Source organism: Coregonus clupeaformis, chromosome 6 (assembly GCF_020615455.1).
Source record: "Coregonus clupeaformis isolate EN_2021a chromosome 6, ASM2061545v1, whole genome shotgun sequence".
Lineage (NCBI taxonomy): Eukaryota > Metazoa > Chordata > Actinopteri > Salmoniformes > Salmonidae > Coregonus > Coregonus clupeaformis.
The window spans coordinates 14,880,372-14,894,621 of NC_059197.1; the positions used below are offsets into that span (position 1 = coordinate 14,880,372).

Sequence of the window (14,250 nt, forward strand, 5' to 3'; positions counted from 1 at the left end):
AGATGCCGTACTTAGTAAACAAAGTTAAAAGGAATGTCTGAAAAAGGTCATACATTTATGTAAAGTACACAGACATTACAAAACCATTTGGACAGCTGTCAGTGTGAGAATAATCCATTTATTTTACATTTATTAAGTTATACACTGAGTGTACAAAACATTAAGAACGCCTGCTCTTTCCATGACAGACTGACCAGGTGAATCCAGGTGAAAGCTATGATCCCTAATTGATGTCACTTGTTAATCCACTTCAATCAGTGTAGATGAAGGGGAGGAGACAGGTTAAAGAAGGATTTTTAAGCCTTGAGACATGGATTGTGTACATGTGTCATTTAGAAGGTGAATGGGCAAGACAAAATATGTAAGTGCCTTTGAATGGGGTATGGTAGTAGGTGCCAGGCAAGAACTGCAACGCTACTGGGTTTTTCACGCTCAACAGTTTCCTGTGTGTATCAAGAATGGTCCACCACCCAAAGGACATCCAGCCAACTTGACACAACTGTGGGAAGCACTGGAGTCATCATGGGCCAGCATCCCTGTGGAACGCTTGACACCTTGTAGAGTCCATGCCCCGACGAACTGAGGGGGGGGTGTTCAGGGGTGCAACTCAATATTAGGAAGGTGTTCTTAATGTTTTGTACACTCAGTGTATACACTATTGATAAAGAAATATAAAATCTTTACGCAGATGTTTAACATTCAAAACAGCTCATGTGTAGTTATGAGGCTGATTGTCTCTTTCGGTCCATATTATACCACAGGGACAGCAACCAAGGCAGGTGTTCAAACATGCAGTTGTTGTTGCACAGAATATCTGAAAGATTTTGGCCAATGTAGATCCAAAGTTGATGCTGTAGAATAGCTGCGACATTTTTTACCTTTCAAAGTAGGGTGAATAATACAATGTATCAAATTACATGGCGTATAGCGTTTCAGTTAAAACACACACTTACTTCTCTGTCAGAAGAGATTAAAATACAGTACAAAACATGTCTGTGTCTAATACAAGTACAGGGAGACCATTTTATGTTTTGAAATAAATGGTCACGGTCATGGGAAACTGATTCAATAACGGAGCAGCGAAAAACCCCTGGGTGACATTCATGAATTTGTTTCTGCATTGATTTGTTCAGATTACATTTCAACCTCAGTTGTGTAACTGCTCTTTGAAACAGAACAGGCAATGTTGGCTTCCAGGTCTTAGGCCATGTAAACATGACTGAGCAAGATAGCAGGAGAATGCGTCCACTTAATATCTGATTGAAATGATAACGAGACACCAGAGGAGGCTGGTGGAAGGAGTTATAGTAGGACATGCTCAATGTAACGGCTGGAATGGAATAAATGGAACATATGGAAACCACGTTTTACTACATTCCATTAATTCCATTCCAGCCGTTACAATGAGCCCGTCCTCCTATAGCTCCTCCCACCAGCCTCCTATGCTAGACATACGTAACTATATACTCTACATAGGATGTTTACCTTTCGGTCTGACATAAGAGTGGTCCTTGCATAGTGTATACTTCAAAGATCTGATGATTGTTATGGAATATAACAATATTTTTCCTAGTGGCTGAGGTATCTTTTTTTATTTCCAGATCCTAAAACCACCTTCAAAATTGGAAGAGGAAAAGCTAAATGGTTAAGACAATATCCATCAATGCTATTGCTGGCTTGTTACTGTAGTTGAAAGACATGCTTTATGCATAGCAAGCATGACGTGATAGTATCAACAGTGGATTAATATAAATACCTCAGGTCTTTGGAATAAAAGTAAAATACTAATCTTTGAATTTAAATTTAAACAAAACTGTTCAAATAGTAATTATCATGTTTGGTGGCAATAACAAAAAGTGTTCTTTGCATATAGTGATATAAGGCACAGTTTTAGCACTAATGTGCTAGCTAGATGTCCATACTGAAGGCAACGATCCCAACACAATCACAAGACAATCCCTTCAACATCACAGGTCAGCACCTCGTCATGGTTCTGTTCCTGTCCAAGCTGCCTGTGAAACTGGCCCTGCTTTTGAGTCCTCCAACAATTGATATTCTGGCCCAGGGTAATACTCTTGATGCTTGGCAAGTGACTTAGCATGTTATTTGGCAATGACGTTACTCCAGAGTTGGACAGATTGAGCTCCTGTAGAGACACAAGTCCACTGAACACAGCTGGGTTCAGTGTCTTTAGCTTGGCGTTGTTGGACAGGTCCAAGACCTGAAGGCTCTGTAGACCTCTGAAACGGTTAGGCTGGATGTCAGAGAGCTCAGGAAGTCCACTGAGGGACAGGTGAACCAGGTCCTTGAGGTCCTCAAAGGCCCCCTCCTCAATGCGGGAGATGCTGTTCCCATCCAGGCTTAGGTCCCTCAGCGGGATGCCTTTTAGCTTGGGCACGGCCGTCAGCTGGTTGGCTGCTAGAGTCAGGCTCTGGACATGTAGCAAGGGGCTCCTAGAGGAACTCCTGGAGATCACCGTCAGCCGGTTGTGAGACAGATCCACGCTGATTGGCTCTCCGTGACCTTTAGTGATGAACATGTCCAGGTCAAACTCCTGGAAGCGGTTGTGGCTGAGGTCCACCTCGGCCAGGGGGAGGCCAGAGAAGCAGCCCTTGTCCAGGCCCTCCAGGGAGTTGTGGCTGAGGTCCAGAGACTCCAGGTAGCGCAGCCTGGACAGGGCCTTTGGGCTGACCATGGAGATGCGGTTGTTGCTGAGGTCCAGGCTGATCAAGGTGGTATAGCCAGGCCCAGAGAGCATGGTGTCGGTCAGCAGGGACATGGAGTTGGAGGACAGGTCCAGGTGGGCAGTGTCCAGGGGGATGGAGATGGGGCTGGTGCTGGGGCCCACTCCCCTGCAGTCTACCCTGGTCAGGCTGAAGCTGTCGAACAGGCCGAAGCTCTCCACCTCACAGTGGCAACCCGGGTGGCAGTTCTTCACAGCTCCAGCCTGGCCATGGACAGCCAGGAGCATCCACAGGCTAACACACAGGAGGAACGCCATCATGCTCTGAGGGGACACAAATACAAAACAAAGATGTTACGTCTAATGTATTCAGATACACTAAAAGTATGTGGACACCCCTTCAAATTAGTGGATATGGCTATTTCAGCCACACCCGTTGCTGACAGGTACATAAAATTGAGCACACCGCCATGCAATCTCCATAAACAAACATTGGCCTTAATGAAGAGCTCAGTGACTTTCAACGTGGCACCGTCATAGGATGCCACCTTTCCAACAAGTCAGTTCGTCAAATTTCTGCCCTGCTAGAGCTGCCCCGGTCAACTGTAAGTGCTGTTATTGTGAAGTGGAAACGTCTAGGAGCAACAATGGCTCAGCCGCCAAGTGGTAGGCCACAGAAGCTCACAGAATGGGACTGCTGAGTGCTGAAGCGCGTAGCGCGTAAAAATCGTCTGTCCTCGGTTGCAACACTCAATACCGAGTTCCAAACTTCCTCTGGAAGTAACGTCAGCACAATAACTTTACGTCGGGAGCTTCATGAAATGGGTTTCCATGGCAGAGCAGCCACACACAAGCCTAAGATCACCATGCGCACCATTGGCTGGAGTGGTGTAAAGATCTCCGCCATTGGACTCTGGAGCAGTGGAAACGCGTTCTCTGGAGTGATTAATCCCTCTTCACCATCTGGCAGTCCGACAGACTAATCTAGGTTTGGCGGATGCCAGGAGAACGCTTCCTGCCCGAATGCATAGTGCCAACTGTAAAGTTTGGTGGAGGATAAATATTGGTCTGGGGCTGTTTTTCATGGTTCGGGCTAAGCCCCTTAGTTCCAGTGAAGGGTAATCTTAACGCTACAGCATACAATGACATTCTAGACAATTCTGTGCTTCCAACTTTGTGGCAACAGTTTGGGGAAGGCCCTTTCCTGTTTCAGCATGACAGAAAAAAGCGAGGTCCATACAGAAATGGTTTGTCGAGATCAGTGTGGAAGAACTTGACTGGCCTGCACAGAGCCCTGACCTCAACGCCATCGAACACCTTTGGGATGAATTGGAACGCCAACTATGAGCCAGACCTAATTGCCCAACATCAGTGCACGACCTCACTAATGCTCGTGGCTGAATAGAAGCAAGTTCCCGCAGCAATGTTCCAACATCTACTGGAAAGCCTTCCCAGAAGAGTGGAGGCAGTTATAGCAGCAAAGGGAGGACCAACTACATATTAATGCCCATGATTTTGGAATTAGATGTTCTACGATACTTTTGGCCATGTAGTGTATATCTGAAAAGGTAAATGGAGAGATACATGGAATACGTGACTAATAATCGAATTTCTTCCCTTTTTTCAAATGAAAAGGTACAGCTAATTGGACATCATTCTCAGTGACCCAAAATAAACACACAGTATATGGGCCATTAACAGCACTCTGCATCATCCAGTGAACAGAGCAACATCCTGATAAGCTACAGGAGATCGGGGCTCCATAGACACTACAGGCAGTAAATAAGCTCTGTGAGTCACATTGATATGCACTACATTACAGGGATACATTATGGAGCTATAAATGCATACAGCTAGCGTTAAACACATCAAGCATAAACATAATCTCTACACACACATTAAATACAAAATAAATATGACAAACGTGTTAGTGGCCATAATTGCCTTTTTTTAAATTTATGTTTTATTTTTTAGTAGACGCATGTTAGCAGTTCATGTTTTTGAACTGTATTCCTTCACTCAAGCCACTTATCTGAACAACTTAACATTAAAGATTACCCTTGGAACAGACATAAATGTAGTTTTAGAATTCAAATAAATAGTTTTCCTTTCAAAATGCCCCTTAGCTGTCTTTGTTACTCTTGTTTCTGGAAACACTTCAAGCTTTCCTTGCAACACACCAACAGCCCTAATTTCTCTTTTATTTGTGCTCCCAATGGATTTGACCAAATTTTCTTCATACATTTTTTCTTACTTTACAACACAAACTATTCATGGTTGTGAGGATGCACGTGGAGACATCATCACTCAAGGTCCTTATAATATGTGTCTCATCTTTAAAAGTGCTTATACTGGGAAGAAAGAAATATAGTACCAGTAAAAGGTTTGGACACACCAACTCATTCAAGGGTTTTTCTTTATTTTTTACTATTTTCTACATTGTATAATAATAGTGAAGACATCAAAACTATGAAATAACACATATGGAATCCTGTAGTAACCAAAAAAGTGTTAAACAAATCCAAATATATTTTATATTTGAGATTCTTCAAATAGCCACCCTTTGCCTTGATGACAGCTTTTTACACTCTTGGCATTCTCTCAACCAGCTACACCTGTGATGCTTTTCCAACAGTCTTGAAGGAGTTCCCACATATGCTGAGCACTTGTTGGCTGCTTTTCCTTCACTCTGCGGTCCAACTCATCCCAAATCAACTCAATTGGGTTGAGGTCGGGGGATTGTGGAGGCCAGGTCATCTGATGCAGCACTCCCATTTTTTATTTTTTATTTTACCTTTATTTAACTAGGCAAGTCAGTTAAGAACAAATTCTTATTTACAATGACGGCCTACACCGGCCAAACTCCATCACTCTCCTTCTTGGTCAAATAGCCCTTACACAGCCTGAAGGTGTGTTGGGTCATTGTCCTGTTGAAGAACAAATGTTAGTTCCACTAAGTCTCCAAACCAGATGGGATGGCGTATCGCTGCAGAATGCTGTGGTAACCATGCTGGTTAAGTGTGCCTTGAATTCTAAATAAATCACAGACTGTGTCACCAGCAAAGCACCCCCACACCATAACACCACCTCCTCCATGCTTTATGGTGGGAACTACACATGCGGAGATCATCTGTTCACCCACACCGCTTCTCACAAAGACACAGTGGTCGGAACCAAAAATCTCCAATTTGGACTCCAGACCAAAGGACAAATTTCCACCAGTCTAATGTCCATTGCTTGTGTTTCTTGGCCCAAGCAGGTCTCTTCTTATTATTGGTGTCCTTTAGTAGTGGTTTCTTTGCAGCAATTCGACCATGAAAAGCCTGATTCACACAGTCCGCTCTGAACAGTTGATGTTGAGATGTGTGTGTGACTTGAACTCTGTGAAGCATTTATTTGGACTGCAATTTCTGAGGCTGGTAACTCTAATGAACTTATCCTCTGCAATAGAGGTAACTCTGGGTCTTCCATTCCTGTGGCGGTCCTCATGAGAGCCAGTTTCATCATAGCGCTTGATGGTTTTTGCGACTGCACTTGAAGAAACTTTCAAAGTTCTTGACATTTTCTGGATTGACTGACCTTCATGTCTTAAAGTAATGATGGACTGTAATTTTTCTTTGCTTATTTGTGCTGTTCTTGCCATAATATGGACTTGGTCTTTTACCAAATAGGGCTACCCTCCTACCTTGTCACAACACAACTGATTGGCTCAAACGCATTAAGAAGGAAAGAATTTCTACAAATTAACTTTTAAGAAGGCACAACTGTTAATTGAAATGCATTCCAGGTGACTACCTCATGAAGCTGGTTGAGAGAATGCCAAGAGTGTGCAAAGCTGTCATCAAGGCAAAGAATCTCAAATATCAAATATATTTTGATTTGTTTAACACTTTTTTGGTTACTACATGATTCCATATGTGTTATTTCATAGTTTTGATGTCTTCACTATTATTCTACAATGTAAAAATAAAGAAAACCCTTTGAATGAGTAGGTGTGTCCAAACTTTTGACTGGTAGTGTATGTCTTTAGGAGAGTCCTCATCGGTCTCATCCAAGCAGACAGTTCTGGATTAAGATGTCTGAGACACCAGTAGCTACCCATTAGAAAGTTCACATTCACATATTAAGTACTGTGTGGCAAATGGCACGCATTGATGACTACTGTATCACAAATAATAATGGAATGCCATCGGCAAAATAGTTAAATTATTCCTTCAGAAACCTTGAAAACATTGAAATAAGTTTAATAACCAAGCAATAACTAAAACAGAAAATGCACTTCATACCTCTATTTTCTGTTGTTGTCACTAGTTTCTTGTTCACTGCACAGCGCTAGATATCTAACTGAGAAGAAGGCTGGTGGTTCACAGGACTTGTTCCTGAACCCACCTAACCCGCGTCCTTTGGGCAGGTAAATGATCTGCTCCTAAACCTCCTAGTGCACTTGGCAGCAACACTGTCATAATGAGCAGAGCAGAGTACCCACACACAACACATAGAAATTGGACAAAGGTTAAAGGGGCAATCAGCAGTTGCTACATCCATTTTTTTTTTTTTTTACTTGTGAATTAATGTACCCATTGAGTACTTAAAGAATATAACTTATAAATGCCTCATGAGTTTAGTTCAACTGTTGTACCCCATCAGAACACAAAATATAAACTTGTCTTACTCCAATGTTTGTAAACAAAGTAAATGTAAACAAACACTGTATTGCCTAAAAACATGGTTAAAACTATAATTTTGATATCATGGATGGTCTGTCCATGAATCTATAGCTGTGTCTTTTGAGAATGGTAACATTTCTCTAGTCCCATTTCAACCACTTTTTACCAAAACAGTGGTGGCGCGAAAGCTTTGATATTGTTTCAACTGCTGATTTCTGCTTTAACAGTTGTAGTTGTATAACAACTGGTTAAGCATTCACCGGTCAGGTGGTGTATGCCCAAGCATGACCCAACAGAAAAGCCATTGATCATTAATTTGTGCAGTGGGCCAAAGTTAGGTATAGTCTGTGGAAGGTTCTCACATCAAGCTTTCCTGCAGTCAAATGACCAACTTGCCCTCTAGTGGCCTCATCGGTGGAATGTTATTAATATTTTTCATAATTTCATAATTAATAAACATATATTTTTTAAACAGCCGAAATCCGTTGTTTCTATGTCAAGCGGTTTTATATTTCAGTCTTCTGTGATGTATATAAAGTGTGATATTGGGATGCAAACTCAAAATGTAATACATACCTGTTCCATGTCAGATAAAGTGTCTTCTTTTTTTAAGACCATAACCATGTGTGTGAGGTGTATACTTTTGTTTCAAAGTAGATTTGTTTAAGACTACCAAGAAACATTCTGTGTGACCCTGATTTAGCACACTGCAGTAAAAGGTTTGAAGAGTTATCAGGTATGTTAATCCTAGATGTCCTGCAAAGGCTCCAGAATGTTCTCATGTAACAGGGGATGTTGCATAATCAGAAAGGAAATCTGGAATACTTCAACATGAAGGCTGATTATGTGGTAAGCTGCCCAGAAACTCTGAATACTCAACTGGAGTTGTTCATTTTGTGTGGTGGTTGAGTCTGTTTATTCTATTAATCTAAAGAAGAAGAAAAAAGTCCAGTAGGACTGGTTCTGATGTTTAATCAGGCAAATGTGTACCGAATTTGAGTAATGTATCAAAAGGTTGGTTAAAAAATATAATTCTGCAAAGATCTATCAGATTTGCATACAAATAGGTCAGTTTCCCTGTATTCAGTTGAGCCACTCGGGCCTCTGTGTGTGTTTGTGATAGAGAATGTGTTTTCTTAGGATTTGTTGACTGAAAGCCTGAGTCCCCCCCTATCATACAAGATAGGGCAGATCTCTTCTAATTATTTCGGCTATCAAATGACGGTGAGTAAATATTTCCCTATTAAACAAGATCAAGAGATGTATTATGCTTCTGTTTTCCCTTCACTGGCTTCACAAAAATCCAAGATAAGGTATGTATCTTTCATGAGGTTTTTGTTTTCACAATACTGGATGAACTTTTACTACCCATTTGTTTCCCTTTTAATAAAAACAATTATTTCAACAGGAAATCATCCTCCTCCATCCTCCCATCCCACATTTACAAGGCTACATCCTCCCCAGACACCAACTACACCCTGAGTGACTGGCTTTTTTAGAACACAGATGAGGGGACAGTCTAAAGCCATGCATGCAGTGGGCATCTGTGGCTAAAACTAAGTACTAATTTAGTTTATAAGTCTAGTCTACTACATTGGTGCTACAGTGCATTCGGAAAGTATTCAGACCCCTTGACTTTTTCCACATTTTGTTACGTTAAAACCTTATTCTAAAATTGCTTAAAATAATTTGTATCCTCAATCTACACACAATACCCCATAATGACAAAGCGAAAACAGGTTTTTAGAAATGTTTGAAAATGTATTAAAAATAAAAAATTAACAGAAATACCTAATTACATAAGTATTCAGACCCTTTGCTATGAGACTCGAAATTAAGCTCAGGTGCATCCTGTTTCCATTCACCATCCTTGAGATGTTTCTACAACTTCATTGGAGTCCACCTGTGGTAAACTCAATTGATTGGACATAATTTGGAAAGGCACACACCTGTATATATAAGGTCCCACAGTTGACAGTGCATGTCAGAGCAAAAACCAAGCCATGAGGTCGAAGGAATTGTCCGTAGAGCTCTGAGACAGGATTGTGTCGAGGCACAGATCTGGAGAAGGTTACCAAAAAATTTCTGCAGCATTGAAGATCCCCAAGAACACAGTGGCCTCCATCATTCTTAAATGGAAGAAGTTTGGAACCACCAAGACTCTTCCTAGAGCTGAGCAATCGGGGGAGAAGGGTCTTGGTCAGGGAGGTGACCAAGAACCCGATGGTCACTCTGACAGAGCTCCAGAGTTCCTCTGTGGAGGGGAGAAACTTCCAGAAGGACAACCATCTCTGCAGCACTCCACCAATCAGGCCTTTATGGTAGAGTGGCCAGAAGGAAGCCACTCCTCAGTAAAAGGCACATGACAGCCCGCTTGGAGTTTGCCAAAAGGCACCTAAAGACTCTAAGAAACAAGATTCTCTGGTCTGATGAAACCAAGATTGAACTCTTTGGCCAGAATGCCAAGCGTCACGTCTGGAGGAAACCTGGCACCATCCCTACAGTGAAGCATGGTGGTGGCAGCATCATGCTGTGGGGATGTTTTTCAGCGGCAGGGATTGGGACACTAGTCAGGGTCGAGGGAAAGATGAACAGAGCAAAGTACAGAGAGATCCTAGATGAAAACCTGCTCCAGAACACTCAGGACCTCAGACTGGGGCGAAGGTTCACCTTCCAACAGGACAACGACCATAAGCACACAGCCAAGACAATGCAAGAGTGGCTTCGGGACAAGTCTCTGAATGTCCTGGTGTGGCCCAGCCAGAGCCCGGACTTGAACCCTATCGAACATCTCTGGAGAGACCTGAAAATAGTTGTGCGGCGACGCTCCCCATCCAACCTGACAAAACTTGAGAGTATCTGCAGAGAAGAATAGGAGAAACTGCCCAAATACAGGTGTGCCAAGCTTGAAGCATCATACCCAAGAAGACTTGAGGCTGTATTCGCTGCCAAAGGTGTGTCAACAAAGTACTGAGTAAAAGGTCTGAATAATTATGTAAATGTGATATTTCCGTTTATTTTTATTAATTTGCATTTTTAAAAACCTGTTTTTGCTTTGTCATTATCATTATGGGGTTACTGTGTGTAGATTGATTAGGATTATTATTTTTTGAATCCATTTTAGAATAAGGCTGTAACGTAACAAAATGTGGAAAAAGTCAAGGGGTGTGAATACTTTCTGAACATACTGTAGTTAGTGTCTTTCCCGGTCTATTCATTGCCTATGTATGCTGTCCATGAATACATCTGCTGCTCTTTTACTTCTCCACACCAGGTGTTCCTCTCATCCTTTCACCAATAAATTACAGCAAACAGCAAATGGCTGTTAGCCCAGACTTCAAATCAGCCCAACATTAACCACTATAATTACTTGACAACTACAGCTGTCCGTGCCTCAACTCTCCTCAGGGGAAATTATAGGCCACAAACACATCTCACTTTTAGGATCTTATCTTTCAACACTCTTATATCCTCATAAGACACCATATACAGTGCATTCGGAAAGTATTCAGACCCCATAACTTTTCCACATTTTGTTACGTTACAGCCTTATTCTAAAATTGATTAAAATGTTGTTTTTTTTCCTCCTCATCAATCTACACACAATACCCCATAATGACAAAGCAAAAACAGGTTTTTGGAAATATCACATTTACATATGTATTCAGACCCTTTTGGCAGCGATTACAGCCGCGAGTCTTCTTGGGTATGACGCTACAAGCTTGGCACACCTGTATTTGGGGAGTTTCTCCCATTCTTCTCTGCAGATAATCTCAAGCGCTGTCAGGTTGGACGGAGAGCGTCGCTGCACAGCTATTTTCAGGTCTCTCCAGAGATGTTCAATCGGGTTCAAGTCTGGGGTCTGGCTGGGCCACTCAAGGCCATTCAGAGACTTGTCCTGAAGCCACTCCTGCGTTGTCTTAGCTGTGTGCTTAGGGTCATTGTTCTGTTGGAAGGTGAACCTTCGCCCCAGTCTGAGGTCCTGAGCGTTCTGGAGCAGGTTTTCATCAAGAATCTCTCTGTACTTTGCTCCGTTCATCTTTCCCTAGATCCTGACTAGTCTCCCAGTCCCTGCCACTGAAAAACATCCCCACAGCATGATGCTGCCACCACCATTCTTCAACGTAGGGATGGTATTGGCCAGGTGATGAGTGGTGCCTGGTTTCCTCCAGATGTGACGCTTGGCATTCAGGCCAAAGAGTTCAATCTTGGTTTCATCAGACCAGAGAATCTTGTTTCTCATGGTCTGAGAGTCCTTTAGGTGCCTTTTGGCAAACTCCAAGTGGGCTGTCATGTGCCTTTTACTGAGGAGTGACTTCTGTCTGGCCACTCTCCCATAAAGGCCTGATTGGTGGAGTGCTGCAGAGATGGTTGTCATTCTGGAAGGTTCTCCCATCTCCACAGAGGAGCTCTGTCAGAGTGACCATCAGGTTCTTGGTCACCTCTCTGACCAAGGCCCTTCTCCCCCGATTGCTCAGTTTGGCCGGGCGGCCAACTCTAGGAAGACTCTTTGTGGTTCCAAACTTCTTCCATTTAAGAATGATGGAGGCCACTGTGTTCTTGGGGACCTTTAATGCTGCAGACATTTTTTGGTACCCTTTCCCAGATATGTGCCTCGACACAATCCTGTCGGAGCTCTACAGACAATTCCTTTGACAAAATGTGGAAAAAGTTAAGGGGTCTGAATACTTTCCTAATGCACAGTGCATTTCATCTGAGTAATACAAAGTTAAGCTATGTGGGAACTGGGAAGGATGTTTTACTGCATTTTCAGCTATTGTTCAGTGTAATTTCATGTCCCGGCATCTGAGGATGGTTTGAGCCTCATTAGTACAGGCCTATGTAGGCCTTTGCAATGTAGCACATACCTGATCTCTGCTGCTCATACAGCAGGTCTATCACAGTTCAGAAGCATCCTCCATATGATGGAGAGTACACTCTTAGAAAAAAGGGTTCCAAAAGGGTTATTCGGCTGTCCCCATAGGAGAACCCTTTTTGGTTCCAGGTAGAACCCTCTGTGGAAAGAGTTCTACCTGGAACCAAAAGGGCTCTAAATGGACACCCTTCGAAGGGTTCTCTTATGGGGCCAGCCGAAGGACCCTTTTAGGTTCTAGATAGCACCTTTTCTTTCTAAGAGTGTATTTTACCAGCTTAATCCCAAAGTCAAAGCCTACAAACAATTTAATTAGGAGATAGGTGGTGCGGGCACGCTAATCCATTTAAGACAAATTAATGCATGACATTAAGAAGAGCCATGTTTAATGTGAGCTTGTAGTAGTGCAGAAAACAGTATAGGCTAGGCTCATCAGGACAACAACAAGTAAGTCCTCAGCTGCCATGATTAATAGGGTTGAACTATTGCACTGATAGCACAGGCTAACTGTCTGTGCTGTCAGTGTAGGGTTAAAGTTTACAAAGTATTTTAAGACTTCAAAAGTGGTCTTCTCAAGATGAGTTCCACACCATCTGTTTTGAAGATCCAGCTACATGACTCAATCCCAAATTAATGGAAACGATGGGCACTAATTTAATCATTTCAGACACTAATTCCATCATTTCAGATGGTGCCTATCTTTCCCATTCATTTGGTATTGAGCAATAGACAGTATGGGTGCGTCCCCCGTGGATGGTGGTATCAGAACCCTGTAGCTATGTCACAATGGTGTCTGTGATTTAGCTTTAACCATATTCTATAGTCATGGCATGACATTATCTCAACATTAGATTTTAGAGTGAAATCTTTAAAATGAAAACGTTTCTCATGTTTACCATAATACCTTTTTTAGATAAAGTCTGACTCAAAGCCCTATGCATGCATTTCCACATAGGCTGCCTACATGCCCCTTTCAAGAAAAATAATAAAAAAAAGCGGTATTTAGTATTTAAGCATAATATGAACTGGAGGACCACTGGCCTCGGTGAGTAATACAACTACAAGGCTAGCAAAATGACTTCTTTTTCTGCTGGAGATCAAATTTCCTGTAGCCGTGGCAAACCTTGCATTACCTTGCAGCCTACCTACTTTTCTGAGACTGTCAAGCTCATCCGTGTGGTACCTGAGAAATGAATCAGATCTCATATCTACCAGACTACTCCCAAGTCCCGCCACCTTCCTCTGTCAATCATCACTCGACTTGTCACGTTCTCTGAAGCACATCACTCAACCAAGTTTACGAATTTGGCCTGTGAATAAGTAATGGTCTTCAGGGGTTTAAAATATAAAGTAGCTATATGATTATAATTGTAATTAACTAATAGGTACAATTAGAACCTAATAGCCTATCAGAAATATGATCTGACCTCCTTCGTTCCGAGGATTGAAAACATTAAAATCCAAAGAAAACTCTAAAATACCGTTGATAAGGGTTATTCTAATTTGCTCACACATTTTCAGACATACCTTGACATCAAATACGAATTTAGACAGTTGGCTCGCCTGGACAATACAGTTTACTTCACCGCGCCAAGGAATCCTGCATGAGACTCAACCTCCGCTCCCATTTTTGTAAGTCCCATGTCATTGTGCGGTTCAGGCAAGTTAGAGAGATGTCTTGAGGTTTTATATTAACTGTCAATGCTGCGACTAGCTATTCTGATTTGAGATCGAGACGAGACTCCCCGCAACTTCTTCGCAGAGCACTGAAGTCCCGATAGGTTTCCGCCAGCAACCCTCTCCTTTTTCTAATCACTTTTGAAATTGGACACGAACGGTGCGCACTCTAGTGGCGAGACTGGTGCTTCGGGGACCTACATGAAATTATTCCATTGTTACAGATATGAAGAATGTTATGCAATAGAGCCCCACATTGGAGGTGTCATAATACCCATAAAACCTAGCGGTCAAACAGGAAACTGTTCCAATCGTTCCCCTGCCATACATTTTTTCCCATAGGGCATTTT

The 14,250-nt window shown here is 42.3% G+C and overlaps 1 protein-coding gene across 2 annotated transcripts; it reads right to left on the reverse strand.

Annotated features, from left to right (window-relative positions):
- Nucleotides 1-579: 579 nt before the first annotated feature.
- Nucleotides 580-14,050, reverse strand: LOC121567760 (tsukushi). 2 transcript variants are annotated; one of them, XM_041878016.2, is made up of 2 exons: nucleotides 13,751-14,050; nucleotides 580-3,007 (listed from the first exon to the last, which is right to left on the reverse strand). In XM_041878016.2, exon 2 carries the CDS (start codon nucleotides 3,002-3,004, stop codon nucleotides 1,946-1,948), a length of 1,059 nt encoding a protein of 352 aa, XP_041733950.1. In that variant the 5' UTR covers nucleotides 3,005-3,007; nucleotides 13,751-14,050; the 3' UTR covers nucleotides 580-1,945. The 2 variants fall into 2 exon arrangements, with proteins under 2 accessions (XP_041733950.1, XP_041733949.1); XM_041878015.2 differs by lacking the exon at nucleotides 13,751-14,050 and adding an exon at nucleotides 6,970-7,128.
- Between the last annotated feature and the right edge of the window lie 200 nt (nucleotides 14,051-14,250).